This window comes from Cnephaeus nilssonii (genome assembly GCF_951640355.1).
Source record: "Cnephaeus nilssonii genome assembly, chromosome: 1".
In the NCBI taxonomy this organism is placed as follows: Eukaryota; Metazoa; Chordata; class Mammalia; order Chiroptera; family Vespertilionidae; genus Cnephaeus; species Cnephaeus nilssonii.
Window position 1 is genome coordinate 43,423,298 of NC_137072.1, and position 21,458 is coordinate 43,444,755.

The 21,458-nt window shown below is 38.6% G+C and overlaps 1 protein-coding gene across 1 annotated transcript in view; it reads left to right on the forward strand.

The window, feature by feature from the left end:
- COL25A1 (collagen type XXV alpha 1 chain) overlaps positions 1 to 21,458 on the forward strand; it is a 480,059-nt gene that overhangs the window by 392,569 nt on the left and 66,032 nt on the right. The window contains exons 13-17 of the mRNA XM_079776470.1: positions 7,939 to 7,992; positions 9,948 to 9,974; positions 12,272 to 12,316; positions 18,702 to 18,734; positions 19,165 to 19,200. Coding sequence (XP_079632596.1) covers positions 7,939 to 7,992; positions 9,948 to 9,974; positions 12,272 to 12,316; positions 18,702 to 18,734; positions 19,165 to 19,200 — 195 coding nt within the window. The remainder of the gene's footprint in view (positions 1 to 7,938; positions 7,993 to 9,947; positions 9,975 to 12,271; positions 12,317 to 18,701; positions 18,735 to 19,164; positions 19,201 to 21,458) is intronic.

A 21,458-nucleotide genomic window follows, 5' to 3' on the forward strand; every position in this document is an offset into this window, starting at 1 on the left:
GATTTTAGGGGAAACTTAAAAGATGTACAGCACTTGGCAGTGGGAAGAGAACCTATCACGAGGCTTCAGTACTTACACATGACAGCTCGGTTTTTAATACAAATTTCACAAATCAAGTGCATCACTTAGAGGTCATTAGTGACACAAGAACAGCCCTGGCCAGTTTAGCTCAGTGGTTAAAGAGTCAGCTGTCATGCAGTAACGTATTATGACAATCATAACACATTAACATCTACCCAGTTCCCTCCATTTGATACCATGTTGCCCAGGGGCCAGTAACCATTCCCCAGCTGTGAAACAGCGTCAGTGGGGCTAATTTATGAGGAATTGCATCTCTCTCAGGATCCTCTTCTCTGTCTTCTCTGCCCAGTGCCAAGAAGTCAGAGTGCAGTATATAATCATTACTAACATTTATTCAGCACCTACTAACGTCAGGCACTGTCCTAAATGTATGCATATCGCTCACTTATGCCTCGCAGCTGCCCTAGGAGGTGGGAACAGTATTATGTCTATTTTTTAAATGAGGAAACTGAGGGGAACACAGGAAGAACCAGTGCTTTGCCCGAGATCATCAGATATTTGTGGTAAGCTCAGCTTCAGAGCCAGGAGGTCCGCCCCAGATTTAACAGTGAGGATTGTATGCATGCACATTAGCATAACCAATGGACACAGACACGGGGGCAGTGGGGCTTGCCCGGGGTGGGAATGGTTCGGGGTGGGGAGGGGTAGCAGGGATTAAGCAGGGGAAAAGGAGACATATGGAAAACTTTAGACAATAAATAAATAAATAAATAAATAAATAAATAAATAAATAAATAAAAATAAAAGAGTGAGTATTTTAAATTCTGCCCCAGCTCACTCGTCACTATTTGTTTGACCTTAGACAAGTCACTTACCTTCTCTGAGCCTCAGTTTCTCTGTTTGTCAAATGAGGATTATAACATTTACCTCAAAGTGTAATCAGAAAAATATAGAAAGTAATAAATATAACTGTTTATTCAAATATAAGTCCAGGCTATTTTTCTCTGTGAATTGGAGACAGTGATTAGCTGCTTCCACTGAGTTTCTTTTCTGGCAGCCCCAGTCCCATGGAGAGTTGAAAAAAACATGCATTGTCTAATTTAGAAGAGATCTGTGTAGCCAGGGAGCTGACCACTGCGTTGTATGTGGTTTAACCCAGTCCTAGCAAACCCTCCCACTTCACATATGCCCCTTCATCCATTTTGACATTTTGTCTTTCTAAAACATCTCTTTGTTCTTCACTTTTTTTTCCATGAGAATACACACAGAGAACAATTTTTTCCTTTTATGCAGAAAAGACTGTCCTCTGTGGCATCATACTCTGGCCGGTTTGTGCCCACTTTTGCACCTTTCTTAAGTTAAGCAGGAAGTACTGGATAGTGTTTCTCTTAGACCCCAGCACATGGTGCTCCTCGTCCAGCCCCGCTTGTCCCTCTGATACGTGGGACTTGTCCCCATGGAGTGTGGGGTCTGTAAGGAAAGGGGACATGCCTGCTCACAGCCTAGTCTCCCCACTTCTAGATTATACTGGACGCAGGAATCCCTCCATCATTGTCCTGATTCTGCTTCCAGTACCTGTAGTGGCCTTGTCCCCAAGTCCGTATTCCCAAGGGTGGACCGCACAGCCAGGTGTGTGCTCCTAAGCCTGTGGGTGGCCTTGGAGCAGCTACCAGTGGGATCTGCGGGCAGAACTGCCAGGCTGCGCTCACACGCAACCCCAAGGCTCTTCCTGGGGAACCGGAGAACTGGGGCTGGGACGAGGGAGGACATTAGTGTTGTGGGGTGGATGGGGGCAGCCATGGACTCCTACCCAGACCTTTACATTTTAGGGATGTGCTCAAGGTAGATAATTCTCATTTGTGTTAAATTTCACCCAAATAAGCTCAACCTACTTTCTGTGACCCCTAAATGCTCACTATCCCTTTGCATTTGAATTTCTTTGTTCAAATTATATTTGGTATATTTTCATCAACAGGAACAGTACAGAAAACTAATAGAAAAAGAGCTAACCAGCAGACTTATTTCTGAAATAGTCCATACTGTAATATCATTGCTATAACTATCATGTTTTCTTATTTTACAATTTTAGACAGTGGTACTTTAAAAAAAAAAGCATAATGAAGGCTTGATTACGAGGTTTAGTTTAGTTATTACTTTAATCAGTTTAAGACCCATTTCAGTATATTATCTGAAATAGAATATTTTTATTAAGTTCCTGGCTGCTAGACCTGTCTACTTTCCTACTCATTAGTATTCATAGTTCCAATGCGGACGAAGAGACTCTAATTTTAGGGCTGGAGTTTGCTGATTAGAGGAACAAAACAGAGTCCTCTGAAGGGGGCAGAGCTCTGACGCATAACCAACCCTAACCGCCCAGGCCAGGGCCCTTCTGATTTTCCTTTTGCCATATTACAAAGCCCCCTCCACCTCCAGGAAAGAAACAGAAAAAGAAGTAGGGATTGGGTATGCAAGTAGAAGCTTTTGCAAAACTGCTGAATTGCTCCACAGGAGAGAGAGTGAAGCTGAATTCCCAGAACTGTCGAGGGAGGGAGGGAGGGAGGGAGGGAGGGAGGGAGGGAGGGAGGGAGGGAGGGAGGGGTTAAGATGGGAGGGGGAGAAAGGAGAAGGCTGGAAGATGAAGAACGACTGCATGCTCTGTGACGTGACAGCTTCCCGAGAACACCAGGTATTCGGTCCTGAGCTCGCAGAAGGTCTGGGGAGAGTGGGGTTCTCCAGGCCACTGACTGACTGACATGTCGGAATTGGTCTGGGGCAAAACAGAGGGGACACCTGCAGATGCGGGACCGGAGAGCAGGTCTTGGACTTCCACAACCTGTGAAACCGGGACTTGAGCCAAGTTTAATCAGATGTCTGAGGAATAAGAAGCCACCAGTGACATCTTTAGTCCAACAACAACAAATAATAATAATAGTGAAACTAAGTCTTAATTCTTTAGAGCCGGGAGAGAGGAAGCATTTAATTCACCCCCGCACACTGCTTAGAAGAAAAACCAAGCTCCACAACATCTCAGGCCGTCCGCTCTATGTCCCAGCACCAGAAGTGGCAAACATAGGACCGGACTGGAGGCTTCCTGAAGCCACTCTCCTAGTTTATGCTAAAATTAAAGAGAAAAGAAGCATAAAAATGAATGGGATTTTTGGACACAAGTTGCTCAAATAGAAGGAACACAAGATGAGAAATCCAAGACCCAGCTTCTAACCTCACATTTTCCTCTCTGCAGCGAGTTCCTCTGGGGAAGTCACTGCCCCTCTCTGAGTGTGTTTCTTCATCTGTTAAGAATGAGGCTTGGTTCACCTAAAACATTTCACTGTTTTGTGTATGTTTCTGCTTAGGGAAAAGCAGATGTTAGCGTGAGTTCATGAGGTAAATGACGATACTTGGGTGAGTTCTGAAAGCATGTTTTGGAAACTTTAGATGACCTGTTAATGTATATAACCAATACTGCCCCGGCTACTGCTCACCCTTCCCCTGAGGCACATGGGGTGAGGGACAGAGCAGATGGGAGAGGGGAGATAACTGAGTATATGAACATGTTTATGGCGGCCCAGTCTCTGTACCCGCAGGCAGAATTGTTGGATCCTTTAGTCCTGGGCAGCCACGCTTCCCCTGCAGAGTCCTGGAGGGGCTCAGAGGCTTTCTTGAGCTCATTCCTGGCATCCAGTCCTTAATGGGACTCCTCTCCACACTCACTCCCACCCTTCCCTCTTACCCCGTGCGCGTTCTCTGCTCTTCAATCTTCATCTTCCAGATGGACCTGCATGATTGGAGGTGTCACTGCCGGGTTAAGGTCTCTCCCATCTTTTTCCTGGGTCCTGCTATAGCTCAGACAACCTTCTGTTGTCACCATGGTTATAGGGCTTTTCTACTTTCCCAGTATTGGAAGGGTTATAAGCGCTTCACATCTTTATGTAGGTTTAATGTATTTACATCTCCTGTATTTATTCTTTCCTCCAATATGTATGTTCTGAACAATTGTTATGTGTCAGGAACTGTTTCTAGTGAACAAAATAGACAAAATTTCTATTCTAGTGGTGGTGAGGGGATGGGGATGGCAGTTGCCAAATAAAATACCCAGTTAAATTTGAACTTCAGGTAAACAACCCATAGTTTTTAATATGACTGTATTCCTTTTATTGCTTGGGATATATTGAACTAAAAAAAGTATTTGTTGTTTATCTAAAATTCAAACTTAACTGGGTGTTTTGTATTTTTATTTCCCAAATCTGGCATTCGTAGTAAGGGAGACAAAACACCTTTTAAAATTATAGCTTAGGTGGTAATTGGTGCAAAAGAGAAAATAAAGTGAGGCAATGGGCAGAGGGAGTGCTGGCAGGGGTGGAGATTCTGGGGCCAACCCTGTAATAAGGGGACATTTGTATATCTCCAGTATACACGTGGGCTGTGTTTTAGATGTAAAATGGGTGTAGGTGACATACATAGAAGAGCTGTTTCCAAGGATGAATAATTCAGCAGACCACCCCTCACAAACTTACTAAAAAGATAGCGGAGCGAAGCTATATGTTATCAGTGTCAACTGAGTCTCCCTTAAGTCAAACTTCTTAAGCTGGGGGTGGGTATCCCTGGGAGTTCACACAAGTGTGCACAGGTACAAAAAGAACAAGGACGCTCCTAGAGCTCTGATAACACTTAAAGGTTGGAGCTAAGATTCTTATTTTGTATTGTTGTGTCGTGCTACATTTCTATAAATGTTAAGGTAAAATACATTAGTTATTTTGTACCTTCTATCTTCACTCAAGTTCATGTTCATACTCACTTGCCATTAGGAGACTAGAATGAAAAACTAAATCAGAGAGAGAGAGAGAGAGAGAGAGAGAGAGAAAGAGAGAGAGAGAGAGAGAGAGAACACATATGAATGGAGAGCAGGAACCCCATTTTCCTACCTCTTCCCCAAATAGTTATATCTGAAGTCTGGGTTGGGTGCCTCACCTTCAAAGAATCCTCCTCTACCAAGTGTTGTTTATCCAATTGCTGCCAAAGCCTCTGAGGCCCTGAAGCCTAAAAAAGGGACAGCTACTCTCCACCGTGACTGCCCATAGGAGAAGAATGACTCAAGGCCAGTCCTGCTCACTAGGCAAGCTACTGAGATCCTGCAGCATCTGTCACGGCCAGGAAGAAAGGTCCCACACAGCCAGTGTTTTAGCGAGGTGTCTGTGGCCTCGCTGCCCACTTTTAGTCTTTATTTTATTGCACATATGCACCAACACCTCCAATTCCAACCATCTTAAGTCTGATGCCACATTCTGCTCAATATCACACTCCATCCATTGCTGGTTCATGTTCCTTGTAATTATTTTTTTCTCTTCTGTTTGGATGAGTTCTTGAAGAAAATGCAGTACATAATAGAAGCAGATCTGTTTTTGACACATGAATGTAAAATTATATTATGCTAAAAATATTAAGCTATGACTCATTCTCATTGCCAGAATGAAAAACAATTATGATTGAGTAATGGTGGGCAATATTACTGCTAAATAACCTATCTCCCTTTAGCACTCAATTACATGAGAAAACTGCATTCCTTTCTATCTTTAAGTATTCTTTCAAGTTTTACCTGAAATAATTGTAAAAGCCCTGAATTATGTTTTACATTAGAGTTCTAAAGAGTGTTTGGTATAAAAAGAAATAAAGAAAGCCATCCTTCTTAAAAGTCAGCCCAACTTATTTTTAGCTTGAATATGCAAATGGTCCTTTGGGAATAGCCTTAGAATTTAAAGTATATTAGAGAAAACCCCATCAATCTACCTGTAGTTAAGATGTTAGCTGATGTTTCTCTTTATTCTGTTTTTGTATTGTCCTTCAGAATGTGTGAATGTGAAATGCATTCAGAAAAAATGGATGGATTACCCAACAAATGATACTATCTCTCCACACACACAAAACCTAATTCCCTTTTCTTTGGTCTGTACTTTTCTGATCTATTTCTCTGCATATCTACATTTTTACTACATTATGTAGCAATTTAATATTATTATAACTTTATTTGAAGAAACCTCATGATAATTATATTTTGTACTCATATATCAGAAAATATGAACACCATATATGACATATGGTTCATTCTTCATTAAGACTTACCTTTGATTTATATTTATTGTGCCTCTTTACTTCATTAAGTATAAGAATACTTTGCCTAAAAATATAGTCTATGGCCCGACAGGTATAGCTCAGTGGTTGAGCAAGAGGCCACCAGTTCAATTCCCAGTCAGGGCACATGCCAGGGTTGCAGGTTCGATCCCCAGTGGGGGTCGTGCAGGAGGCAGTGGATCGATCGATGTTTCTATCTCTCTATTCCTCTTCCTTCCTCTCTCTCTAAAAAAATCAATAAAAACATTTTAAAAAATAGTCTATGACTTTCAAAATTATAATAATCCAGTATAATAGTAAAACATTTTTTTCTTTTCTAGAAAGATACCATAACTTCACATTGTTTAGTTTATCTGACAGATGTACATAAATCATCTTTGTAAGTACTATTTAATTCAGGTTTCTATACATCCTGAAAGGGCATTTATAAATGAGAAGTATAAACCGACTGATAATGGAGATAGAATACTCATCATCTACTCTCCCGACCTGTGGGTGCACTCACTCATTCAGCAGTGCATCATATTGTTAAGAGCACAATCTATTATGCCAGATCATGAGAGTTCAAACCTTGGCTGTAGTTGTGTAAATCTGAAAAAATTATTTAACCTTTCTGTGCTTTACTTTGTTCATCTGATAGGTAGAGATAAAGACAGTACTTACAGCATAGAAATTTGTGATCATTGAGTTAGTGAATGTAAAGTTCCTGGCACTTAAATGTTACTATTATTATGATCATTAATGTACATATTTTCATACATGTACATGTTCATGTGTATTTTTGCTGAGAGCACCAATATTAAAATGACACAATCCCTGCCCCCCAGGTGACTTAAAAAACATGCTTAAAAATCAACTAAATTTGCTGTGAAACTACAACTAATCTAAGGATGAAATCTCTGTGTGTTTTTTTAATTAACTAAGAAGCAATTTTACAACCCTCAGTGGAAGAAGAAAGTGGTCCAATCATTGGAGCACATAATCAAGGGCTTTGAAAATGTTTTTAAAAGAAAATGAAATTCTAGTTGCTCTAAGTTGGAGCCACATGGAAGCACTGAGAGCCAGGGTATCTCTCCTTTGCTTCAGGGCCTTTTCAAGGCACTCCTCCTCCTTGGTAAACATTTGCTGGCTCAGCATCTGAAATGACTGGTATGCATCATCATCTTTCTGAAATGGAACGCTTTCTAGCATAATAGCCATCATCTTTTCCCCAAATTCCTATCATTCAATATGACGAGAGCCATAAGTCTGAATGTTTTATTCTAATTATTTTTACAGTGAAATTGGAAAGAGAAAACAAAGCCATTTTCACTTTTTTACTTTTGTATCAAATGTGTCTAAATGAATTAAGTAGATGTGTCTGTTCTTCACGATTTAGATTTGGAAATGCTCATTTGATTAAGTCTAATTATATAATGATTTAGTCTGTATTTTCCTGAACTGACCAATCACTTTAAAGTCTTATGTTTTCACATGTCTTTTACTCATGCAACAAATACTTATTTGTTGCCTACAATGTACCCAGGACCATGGTAGATGCTCATTTCACATTGATAAGTTGCTTTTGCTTTCTTAAAGGAGAAAAGACTGAACAAAGGAAATTAGCCCATTTTATCCTTGGTGCTTAGCACATGGAATTTTGAACCAAATAAGCTAACTTGTATTTACACTGGTAGACACTTACTTTCTATCTATACTTAGAGCATTGTTGGATGACCATATCTTCCAATGATCTACATAATGTGCTGATTTTGTCTATTGTATTTAGTAGTACCTATTTTTTATTTTGAGGGTGAGCCCGGGTTGCCTGGAGCAGTGGGACAGAACGGAATACCAGGGCCAAAGGTCAGTACAAATAAAACTTAAGTAAGATTATTTGAGACATGAGTTTTCATGAAATCGTAAATTATTACAATTTTTTTTAATATCCCCCTGGTTTTACCTATTTGTTATTGTTTTTTGTCAATAGTATAATATGCTACAGTACAGAACTTTGTGACTAATGAATAAATTATGGTTATGATTCTTGTTAGCATTACAAATGCAGGGTAAAATAATCTAAAACCTATATTCTGGGACACATAACATGAGAAAGTCCATGTTTCAGACAGTCATATCTGAAACAATAATCACCTTGTCATTTGCCACTTAATATGAGAATATTAAAATATAGTCCAGGTCCATACTGCCTAAAATTTGCATACTATTTACACAACTTGCTAAAGATGCTGTTCTCAGTGCCGCTGTGGCTTTTCCTCAAGATCTGGCGACCTCTAGCACTTACACAACACAACCAGTTAATCAAATGAAGAGCAGAATAAAGACGTGGCATGTTTAAAATTTAAAAATGGATGTAGTCAGTTACTAAACAGGGAAAAAATGTAATGAAGATTATTTTTTTTTGGATTGCAAGTTTTCTTTGTTTCTTGAAGAACAAATGAATCTGTTAAATATAAAAAGATTGGTGACAGTTTAGTTTAAACCAAACAGGCAGACAAATCCCAAATCCTTTGATGAGTGTACATCCCTTGAAGTACAAAACTAACGTCTAATCCTGTCAGCTGTGCTGGTGTTTATCCATACTCACAGATGCCTGTCAGCTGATTTTACAGATCACATTGCTATTGACAGGCGCTTAGGATGGACCTAAAACCTGTAGACCTGTCCTTTGTCCTGTAAGAGAGGGAAGAAAATATTCCTTCTGGTTCTCCAGCCATTCTCCTGTCTGTTCCCTCTCTTGTTCTGTGCTAAAGAGGCAAGTGATAGGAGTTAATGCTCAAGGCCTGTTCTCAGTGCTATTCTTCTGTTGCCTAGCAACCCTCGGATGGATGTTGAGCGCTGAAAGGTAGTCAAAAATTCAGAAAGCCAAAGGGTCAGGCTGACTTCCAGTGAGTGAAAATAATCTTGACTCCAAACTGACTTCTAGAGTGGGTTATAATTTTTAAAAACACAATAATCACCTTAAACCATTTTTGAAGCAGTTGATCTCATGGCAGCACTCACACTTTTTGTAAAGGGAATATTCGCCTAAGTGTATAATTTACTTTAGAACTCTCCCACGCCATCCTTTGTCCCTTCCCAGGGAAAGGGAAAGTGAGATACTCCGCAGAGCACCGTTTTTCACTTCAGTCCTCATAGTGACGGGGTCGTCATTCTGAGTACTAGTAGAGACATTCTCCTAAACTCACTTTGATCCTACCATTCTTGTGTTTTTTCCTGAAGGTATCAGTGCCTCCCAAAGTACACCTGATTTGGAACGTGCTGGTTACCAGTAGGGTAAAGAGAGTTCCTGACATTGTGAAGGGGTCCAAGTTCAGGACTGTATTTATGGTCATGACAGGAGAAGACAGAACTACATGGGGACTCTGAAACCCTGAAAGAGTCCATGTACCAGGGGCTGCTTTGAATAAAGACTTCGTGCAAGGATGTGCCCACCCACCTTACTGATTCTGAGTTCGGGCAGAATACAAAGTCCTAGACTAAAAAACTGCCATAGACATTAAATTGCCACCACATTGTTCTCCTTAGAGCCCCAGTTTAAGGATGATAATCTTAAATATCTTTCTTTAGTCCTCTAGAAGCAAAGAATTAAGATTTTATTTTATATTGATATCCATACCCAATTCTCCAGGAAACTCATATTATCGTTTGTTTTCATGTAGCAACTATATATTGCCCCCCAAAAGGGTCACATATGATTTATTGACTATGTTCAATATCTGATTTTGTTTGGTATTGTTTAATTAGGTGTTTTACAATTGAATATGTCACTCAATCTTTGTTCTTTTGTTCTCCTCCAGGGAGAACCTGGAGAGCGAGGAGAAAAGGTGAGATTTATTCTACCCACATTTATCTCCCCCTCCACAAAGAGGTACCAAGCTGAACTGTATAAAGTATGGACAGATGAATAGATATAGATATATAGATATAGATATAATAGCCACTGTTTTTTTTCATAATTAATTGGTGGAAGGAGAAAATTGTGTAATTCTTACGTATAGATATAAATTTTTAAAGGACTTAAAGAAATGGAGGGAAAGGAAGCAAATTTAAGCATTCTATGTCTGGATTTTAAATGACTTTCAGAAATCCCTGGGCCTGCAAAATTTCTTTTCTCCCTGATCGCTAATGCCACTCCGGTGCTTTTCTGAGCATCCACATCTCTCTACTGCCTCTTAGGTCACTGAGTTAAAGGGATACAGATGTTTACCGCAGCGAATATACTGAGAGTTGCCCCACAAAGAATTCCCATAAAAACCAAAAAGAGAAACAAAAGAAGAAGAGTGCCATATGTTAAATTTCTCTTTGCTGTCCTTCCTTACTACCTTTGGGCATGTCCTGACCATTTTTAGACTCTCAGTGCGTATTTTAAAGCTAACTTTCCTGGTTCTCATGCTACTTCATAGTGTTTGAGAAGTGAGCTGTCTGCGCAGGAAGCTTCCAGATACTCCAGAACGCTCTTCATAAGTGATCTGATCTTTCTGACAAATCAGAATCATCACCTCTGCTCCCCAAAGAAGTACCTCTAAAGATCCAGCAAACTTTTGAATGTAACTGTAATTTGGGTATTGAGAAACAAAAGCCACTTATTTAAATGGAAGGAGAGCAAACCAGAAGGGGACACTCAGACCCTCTGTCCCATGTCCACTCTGGGCCTGTTTTCCTAATAAGAAAGTTATTTTCTTTGGTTTTGTTTTTTAATAAAGGGATTTCCAAGCAATTTTTTAAGTATGCTGCTATTAAGGTCCCTCATAACAGATTATCAGTACATTTACGTGGCATCCAGCCAGTTCATGGTAATTAGCTTGAAGTTAATTAGTCACCCGGTGACTCTTTTGTGTGGACACTAAGGAGGAAAAGGGGCAGAGCCAGCACCATCCGGCTCCTCAGACAAAGCAGCTCAGGGTCCCAGGCTGCAGTGGGGTATCCGTCAGCAGAGACAAAGGCCTGAGCAGGTTAGTTTCATGCTGGTGGAACAAGAAAAGAAACTAGAGAAAAAGAAAATGACTTCTTCCCTCGCCACCCCTCCTTCTCTCAGGGAAACAGTCATCAATAGTTTCTCTCTTATTTTAAGGACATTTTTAAGTGAGAGAAAAGTGACCTCTTCTGAAGCTAGACAGAGGGCTTATGGAGTGTGAGAACAATAATGCATTGTTGTTGCTAACAGCTATCATTAACAGCTTGTGTCAGAGACTGTCCTAGTTGCTTTACACACGGTACATTGTTTATTTCTTACCACCCCATAAAGTATTCTTGCCCTTATGTCACACATGAAAAATATGATGCATAGAAAATTTCATTTTCCCAGTCAGTTTTGGAGTTGGGCTTAGTCTCTCTGGCTCCAAATCCATGATATTTCCACCATAACATGCTACGAGACACAAAGAATTCAGAATTTAAGGAAGCAAAGCATGGGTAATAAAGAACTGACTTTTTTCCCCCCAATGCATTGCTTTGTGGATAGAAAGGAGATGTTAGTGAGGGAATAGGCATAGGAGATCTCAAAAATACCAAGTAGACATAAACTCCTCAAGTTTTGATTTAAAAAAGCAGTTTTGTAATAAAATCAAAAACATTTACTTCACAAATGCAACACATGTAAGTACAGATAAGTCAGATATTCAGGGCACAGGTCTTGAGGGCTGGCTCATGCACTTCGAGGCCCTGGAGATTTGAGATGGGCTTCAAGACAAGAGTAGATTTATACAGATCAAAGGGAAAGCAGGATCAGGGGTCCAGGTGGCAGGAGTAGGCACAGAGGTGGTGAGGCAGGTGGCATATTGAGGGGATGGTCAGGAGAAAGTCTGTTACAGTGGAGTTTTGAGCAGAGGAGAAAGAGATGGAGTGAAGGAAGCTTTAAGTGCCAGAATAAGCTACTAGAAATCAGAGAAATTGCTGCTTTTCATTAATATCATGGAGTAATTTAAAACTGTTCAGCCATGTTCATTGTAAAAAAAAAAAAAAATGTATTTAGACCAGTGATATCGGTCAACTGCTCAAGTAGAACATTTGCAACAGATTTTAATATATGGTGCTTTTGAAAGAAAACTTAAAATAATGGAAAATACTCTTGTATAATGTCACCAATATATTTTACATATAATGCTTTTTTCCCCCCTCTTAGGGAGATGCTGGTGAGAGTGGTCCCAAAGGTGATGCAGGCGAAAAGGTACAGTGTTGACAAATACAAATGAGTATGTGTATGAGCAAGAAATAGTATTCTGTATATATGAAAAAGGGAAATTTTGAAAAAGATACGTGAATGATAGTATCTTTGTTTCATAAGAAAATAGAAAATTCTACAAATTTAGAAAATCTTTAAATATGTAATGTATAAAAGGTGATTATTCCTCAAGCTCCTAGCTATAAACTTAAATATTTTAGACATAAAATGGTATGTCACAGATTTTTAAAAATGTGTAGCTAGGTTTCCAGGCTTTCAAGGAATAAAAACACTTATTCATGTATAAATGGCACACTCCCTTTATATGCAGATATAAAAATAGAATTTCTAAAGTGATTCTGTTTATCCCAGTGTTAGGAGAGAAGAGGTCAGAGGATTGGAGTGAGATTTAAAAGTTTGAGAGTAAATGTCACTTGGTTAGATTCTCTAATGGAGTCGAAGATTTGCCTCAACTTGAAATGTACTCAGTCCAGATATTTTGTCAGCCCTTTGTCATTATTTTTGGTCCTTTAAACCACTCTTCATAGTACAGTGGTCTTGTGGCTCATCTTCCTACTCCCTCTCTTTTTCCCTCCAACAATCTGCCTCAGTTCAGACTGGCAGACATCTCTGACATAAGGAGGATGTTTTATTTCCCTTGTGCTATCTGTTAAAAATGAAGGAAAAGATCTTTTTAAGAAACTGAAAATAGAAAATCAGTTATATTTTAATTTAAATCAACCTAAGTAGTTGAATATTGGGGAAAAAAAGAACTGAATTGTTTATTTAGGCTTATAGGTCAGAATAAGAACATTCCACTTTGAAAATTATTACAATACAGATGGGTAATGGTTACTCATAAAAACATACCCATAAAAATAAAGAGAAATTTACCTTTCTCATTCTTATAAATATTAATATGAATATGGCATGGTGGTAGGAATGAATTAATGTCACCAAGTAGCAGTCATGTTTTTATTCATGGAGCAGCCTAGCCATGAGGGTAGACTCTCAGTTTCTTGGAGGTTGGGGTTTCCCAGCCTCAGCACAATTGACAAGACCAGATCATTGTGGGGGCTGTTGGATGTTTAGCATCATTCCTGGCTCTGCCCACTGCATGCCAGTAGCATCCTTGAGTTGTGACAACCAAGACCATCTCAAGACGTTGCCAGATGTTCCCTAAAGACAAAATTACCCCTAGCTGAGAATCACTGATGTGGACCTGTTCTATTTACCTGTCAAATTCAAGTATCATGCTGAAATCAGATATGACATGAATCTATTTAATACTAATGAGAACGATGATATACCTCAATTATTCTCAAAGTCAAAGTTTCAAACCTTAGATATATAAACCTGTGTGTTATATTTAACTTTTCTTGTTTTGCTTAGAAGCAGAAGTTAACAAACTTTTCTTATAAAAGGCCAGAAAATAAATGTTTAGGTTTTGTGGGCCAGATGACCTATGTCACAACTACTCAACTCTGTCATTGTAGTAGACAATATATACACAAATGAGTATGGCGGTGCCCTATCATTTTTATCTTTGGATGCTGAAATCTTATTTTGTGAAATTTTCATGTGCTGAGAAGTGTTATTGTTGATTTTTTAAAGCTATATAAAATATAAAATCCATTCTTAGCTCGTGGGCTGTACAGGAACAGGTGGGTAGCTGATTTGGCCCTGGGGCCATAGTTGCCACCTCAGTTTAAAGACAGGAAATCTAAACAGAGAGCAGTTTTTTCAAGTAAAGAAAAAAAAATTATGCCAAGTCTGAACTACGCTTGTGTGAACTTATGTACAGAATTTTATGCTTCAGACGATATACTTTTAAAGCTTCATTTTTGGAATATAGGCCAATAATTGTTTCTTTAATCACACATTTTTAAAATGTAATTTTCCAATAGTAAAGTAACTTTTTTCTTTTACAAGACCATGTTCATCTCAAAGGAATACTGTTCTTACTTTTTATATTAATGCAAATCATTTACCATACTGACTCACACATAGTAAACTCTCAATAAATGTTAGCTTTCTTACCACATGGAAATTGAAATCAACTAGATTGGTTGTTTTTCTTTTTTATCAAGAAGTTTTATTAGTCAACTGAAATTAAGTGCAAGAAATGCTTCAGTTAAAACGGAAATCATTTCTATAAACTTGCAATGGGTCTAAACAGGGAATTGTAAATAGGAATCTGTAACGTATAATATGTAATCTGACCTGCAGCATTCATCCCCGAGAATGCTGTAATTGGAATATAATTTTTGATGTGTTTTTTAAACATTTCCTGCTTCTGTCACATAATTTGTTTCCAGCATGTTGGAAACACTCTTCTCGTGGCCTTTGGGTTTAGTATGTGAAACTAATTCATCATATACCAAGGTTGAGATGTAAAATCAAAAAAATGCTTCGTTTCTGCCATTGATGTAGTAAAAATGACGTCATGGACGGATTCACTTTAATAGGATTTTTTTCCCCTTTTGATCCAACTCGGTGCCTTTGGATGGTAAAGCAATCTAAGCCTTCCCAGACTGGTCATCTGGAAACGCTGTGCAACTATAAAACCGCTGGGCTGGGCGTCCCCGTGGCCAGCGAGTGTGGTGCACTCCAGGTTTAAGAATGACCTGCCAGAGACTGGCTTCAGTCATGTGTGGGGTCACTCTGGAAGGGCTGTGTTCTGCCCTTTGGAGTGTTGATCCCACCAACAGAAGTAGAAATGGGTTTCTTACCTGTTTCCCTCCACCTGAAAGTAGATGTTTGTGCGGCGCACTGGATGGTTTGGGCGGTGCCGCTCTTTTGTTTACAATTGCATCTGTGGGTGCAGAAGCTCCGCCTTCATTTTCTTGGTATTACTTCCTGTGCCTTCATTCTCTTTGCTCCCCATCTCCATTCCCGTAAAGACACTGCCTTCTTGGTGTATGGCTGCATAACGTCTGTGGTTTACATCCCTTGAGCCTCTGCAGAAGCCACACTCATATTTAGAACCACCAAGCACATTGTCTTCTTTTCTTAAAACCACAGGTGAAGGGCTATCTCAGTGGGTGCTCCCACCCCAACCAATGCAGAGTCTTCTCTAACCTGGCACATCTGATTCCTATAGCTTAGGACACTCTTGCTCTGTCCACCTCCACCTCCAGCTCCTAATCCTATTCTTCAGGCCACTGCAACGTGAATTTATGTCATTTCCCTGGGGCAGCCTTCCAGTCTCCTCTGAATTGGTTAGGTTACCTACTGCATGCTCCCACGGTCCTCCTTATGATCCCTTTCAGAACCTGTATCACAATTTATTGAATTCTTTGTTTAGTTGGACATCCAGCTCACTGAAAAAGAAAACACAAACAATGAAAAAACTATATGATACCAAATTGTTCTAGCACCAGTCTAAGTTCCTGGAAGAGAACAAATAGTTATTGAGTGAATAATCTTTTAAAAAAAATTTGTTGCTTTCAGCTGTTTCTTATTTTCACTGAATGGGAGAACTTCTTCCTGTGCTGTGCATTTGTGTATCATTTCTTCTGTGTGTTTACAGTGACACAGACTTTTCAAAACCTGAGAATCTCTTCCTATCCCAGATTTTTTTATTTAAATGAAAAGAAAGTATCCTTGATGCTTTCAATCAGTGATATTTTCATACACGTGTGTAAGTGAATGCAGGGATTGCAACTACTTAGTTCACTGTTGTCACCCAGCTGCTAGCATCCCTGCATCCAGAACATGGCTGGCACATAATTGGTGCTTCATAGATATTTATTAAAGGAATGACAGAAATATGGCCACATTTACTTTATATACCCACATAGACTTTATTAACACATACATATAATTATACACTGAGTTTTGTGTTTGAAAATAATCACAACTAAAAATAACTCTATGTGCTTGAATGAAAAATACTGAAGTCACATTCATTTACCTCGAGTATGTTCTAAAAGTATTTTCCCCATTTATGACTTACCCCATGAAAACTTCTGTTTCCAAACCAATCAATTTATAAAGCTAAGAGTATACTTAAGGCACAGGTTTTCCCCTACTTTAATCCTGTATTCATTTTTCACTGTTCGTGGAATGAGGATTATAAACACTGACTTTTCTTCCCACTACTTCTGGCATTGTCCTTTAAAATGTTTAACTTATGAATGTCTTCCTGCAATTACCTTGCCACTTAAAAGATATAAAAATTCCTTGAGATTTCACAGTTCTAATTTTTTAAGAGAATTAAAATATCACTCATAGTTGTCCAACAAACGAAACTGCTCCAATTCCCACAAATAAATCAGTCTTTTGGAGAACTGTCCTTTCTGTTTTTCCATCCACTTTCTAAGAAATAAATCTAGTCTTTATTCTCATTAGCAGGTTATCTAGCCACTTTCTGTTAAAACACTGAAAAAAATGTATTTAACCTACAGTTAATACAAGCAACTTTACTTACAGTTTACTATAACCTTTATGTCCTGTTGTCAAAAATGAAATAAACCAATAATTCTCTTATGACAATAGAATTTAGGAAGTCCAAAATTCATGTAGCCTCTAGTTGCTTCAATTTCCTCATCTATTAAATGAATATAGTAATATCTGCCCTAAATCATGGGAGTTTTGTGAGGTCTAAATGAGATGAAAGAGGGGACTTAGCCTAGTCAAAAATGCTTTTATGAATACAAAGGTCTTGTGCAAAATCTTGCAAAATTGATTCATTTGTGTTGATAGCTTTTAGACTTGATTTAGTAGAAATATATATAAGTATTATTAGCCACATTTATTTCACTTCCCATTAGAACTCAACTGATTGTTAATGATTGGGAAGAAAAATCATTGTCATTCTATAATACTTGGGGTCTTCTTTATGTTTCATCATGGTTTAATTTTTTTCCTTGGCTAGTACTAATTACAGATGTCAAAGAAATTCACATATATATCTCAGTTTTTTCAATAAGCTAATTTATTATTTCCATCCCCTTCCTAAGCTTTTTTTTTCCTTCCTAAAGTTTTTTTTCATTTTGGTTCTTGACTTCTGTTCTGCTTAAAATATTCTGTTTTGAGATTTGTTCATTCACCATATGTGTATCAAACATATACTATGGGCCAGCCACTGAATAAAAATAGACACTGAATCTGATTGTCTCATGGAGAGACACAAAAAAAACCAGCAGAAAACATAAATACCTAATTACGAAGTGTGTTATGCTGCATGGTCTGATGTATGTGTGAGGGACATGTGTCTAAGTTTGTTGGTTGGTTGGTGAATGAAGGGTTATTTGTGGCAAAGCCACTTCAGCCAAGACCCAAAGAAAGAGAAGGTGCCAGCCACCGGAAGAGGTGAGAGGGGTAAGAATGAGAGAGGGGGACAAGTGCTCCGTCTGCACACGCAGAGGCCTGAGGCCTTATCTCTCTCTGAATGAGACTGGTGAGCAGCTTCCTAAATCTAGAACAAGGAAATAGGCCCCCAGCTGAGGAAATCCCAGTATGTGCCTTTCTCCTTGTGGCTATTTCTATTTTCGTAACAGTCTCAAAAAAAACTAAGTTTTCTCCCTTTATGTTCATGGGACAGAGGGCTAGAAGGAGCTTGAAAATGCCGGCCCTTTGCTGGCCTTATTTCAGAAAAAGCAGCATTCTCAGCTATCCTCCACAATCATTTCCACTCATCCCTATCTGCTCATTTATAACATATTTGCTCTCGAAATGTAGACACCCTCTGTGAAATCCGGGGGGAATACAGTGCCTTTTAGAAAACCAGATTCTATCTCAACATTTTCTCTCAGATCTTCCATGTGTCCCTGTCACCCACAAGCCATTCATCATCCTGTAACTTTCCGGTGACTGGGTTACAATGAAATAAGTGTAAAGCTGGAAAAAAACGTGCCGGTCCTAACTGGGACAGTGCTTCAAGGGGAGACAAGCTGACCTGCTGCGTGGCTTTTTCCAACACAGCATCATTAACCCTTGACTTCATCTGTTGAACCCTGACTTTCTGAAGACTGGAAGGGTCAGGGAACTCCCACTAAATGATAGCCATTGACATTAATAAATTCCAGAAACAGAGAAAACCAAAATTCCAGATCCCCAAAATTATAATTTATTGCTTTAGAATACAATTTTAGCAGTAGATCAAGGGAAAGGCCCTTATTTATATATTTATAATTTCCAAAAATATAATGGTCCTTATGTATTTTGCATTCAAAGTAAACCCATGTTTTTAGAAAGTACCTTGTTTATCTTGGAAATTGTTGACATCTTAACAGCTGACAGATTGACACAAAGTCTAAGGGAGCCTAGTTAAGCGCATTAGTCACGGGGTTCCCTTGAGTGCCCCTGTCGATAATGGCTCTCTGTGTGTTTGTGTGTTTCCTGTTCCCATAATTTGTGGAATGATCTCTCGTGGGTTTCATTTTAGGGTGACCCTGGATCATCTGCTGCAGGAATTAAGGTAATGCTAACCTTGCAAGAGTGTGTACCCCAGGAGTTACAGTTTTGATTTTTATAAGCCTCTGCTTTCTCTTCTCTTTTACCACCATTGATGGTTATAACTCTGTTCCTATTCTCCTGCAATGATCAGCCTCCAAATACAACAGGAAGTATCTGCTGGAAATCTGATAAAGGCTTACTAAGAGGTCTGGCCTTCTCTTCCCTTTCTGATTGGTTTTTATGGAAATGTGGATTTGTATGTGAGCTTTAGGTATATTCCCAGCAAAAAAAGCATTTCCTGTGTCTAGTGAGATGTAGAGTAACAGAATAAAATAAATGAAATATATGTGATCGAGGAGGCTGGGCCATCTCTGTGAGAGTGTCCAGAGGCATAAGGGTTTTGGGAAATTCTTGTAAGACTGTTCTTTTCATCTTTGGTTTTCTTTGGCCAGGGAGAACCTGGAGAATCTGGTCGTCCAGGGCAAAAGGTAATTAATATCATCTTTATTTTAGTGTGATATTTGCACTGTCTCACCATTTTATATCTACTATCCTCTGTGTAGTAAGAGAATGACTATTGCAAAATGAGGTGGTTTTTGTGCTTTGCATGCTGAGTGTTGTTGATTGTTTTGCGTTTTAAAAGGGATAATGCTGTCACAAAAGTGAAAACACACTGTGTACATGTAAAAGGATGCCTAATGAACTAAAGTCTGCATGTGCTGAGCTGTTTGAGACTGACAAAGACCAGTTGGGTTGGAATGCAACAATTTACCTTGCATGTTTAAAGACACTCTACTCTGCATGTTTCTATCTTTCATGAGAAGAAATGAATATTTACTAAATGGTTTCAATAGGGAAGGATGGACAGTTTCTTTTAAAATTATATTCCTTTTTCTCTCATTTCAAATACTACCCTACTGACAATTTTATGTGAATAATATCTATCTGTGCATTGACTGTTATATTATAAAAAGAGGTTTGTTCATGAACTGAAATTTAATTACAGACACTAGCCAAACCACTTTAACCAATCTATATAGACATAATTTTTTGTTTATCATTTGTGCTTCACTTCAGTGATGAATGAGAGAACATGCAGTGAATGTGTTAAGATCCATATTCTCGTTTGAGTCTGAGGCAGGAAACAACTGTTAGCAGTTTATTGTCACAGCATCTGGCCATCAGTGCCCAGTGCAGTCAGATTTGCGATAACAGATGTATTACAGCTAACAAGTAAATGTGAATTCCCCATTAGGTTAAATCTCTGAAGAGCATGACTCTGTCTTTGTCTAGCAGTAGCTGGTGTAGGGGGAAAAAATAAAAAGGACATGAATAAAAACATAGAATTTATTTCATTAGTGTAAAGGGAAAGAGGGAATCAAATCCCTTGTAGTAGTTTGGAACCCTAAAACATGATAAAATAATGTTCCCACATTCTTGAAGCCACTGAGAGGATCATTGCTTTGTTTTAAAAAGGTGGGTTAAAGTAATTTTTGAGGTCTTTCACATTCTTTAGATGTTTCTCTACTTTAAAAATAGATTTTCCTCTAGAAACTAAGAATCTAAGAGTAATGATTCATCAGGCCCAGTTTCAGACAAAGTTGAGACTTTTCCAAAGAGCCCAGCCGAACTCTGAAATTTTTGCTATTCAGTTACTAAGATTTCCTCCTGATTCTTTACTTGAGAAATTTGAAATTAGTGATGCCACCCTAATAGAGATCCATGATCTGCTTTGTTTTGAAAAAAAAAAACAAAAAAAAAACAAACTAATCTTCTCCGATGATCTAATTTTAGGTCCCTTAGTAAAAATTAAAGGCTAATTTTAAGCTGCTTTTCAATTCTGTAATATCTCTAAAAGAAATCTCTACAAGCATTAATATCTTTTTTCACTTTTTAATTTTAAATATTTTCATTTTTATAGAATTTATTGGGAAGACACTGGTTAACGAAATTATACAGGTTTCAGGTGCACAATTCCATAACACCTTATCTGTACACTGTATGGTGTGTTCACCACCCCAAGTCAAGTCTCCTCCCATCACCATTATCCTCCCTATACCCTTCTCCACCTCCTTCAGCCCACCTCCATTCCCCTGCAATTACCACACTATCGTTCATGTTCATGAGTTTTTTCTCTTTTGCTCAATCCCTCCACACCCCCACCAAACCCCCTCCACCCAGCTAATGAAGGTCAAAATTGATTTTCAGTTGCTTGATAAAACATTGCCTTGTCATGAATATTTAGAAATATACTTTAGATTCATTTCTGGAAGCTTGTAGATTTGCATATGGAAACATTGAATTTCTTTTGTATTTCATCAAGCACCTGTTTTAAATTATATTGAGGAAAGTTTTCAACCAGCCTGAATGAACATGTGCCCTGAAATGAGCAGCATCTTTTTCATTAACATTTAGGCCAGATTCTACCCTTTGACGCAATCTCACTTTCCCACAATATTTATGACTTCCTTTGTCTAATGTCTGGATTTAGCAATACTTACCCCAACATTAATTTAAAAGTAGAGTATTTCTATGCTTGCTTGCTTACTTAGATTAGAAAATGGCAAACAGAAGTGACTACAAAATCAACTCAGGAGATCTCTCATGGCCCTTTTCTCACCGCTGCAAAACTGTGCTGTGGGTTCACTGGCACTGAAGCTCTTGCGTGAGGGACATTCCCAGAAAAATCGAGGATGAAAAGCCCCTTGATTAGTTTCCACTGTCTGGTATTTTGTTCTTTAGAGTG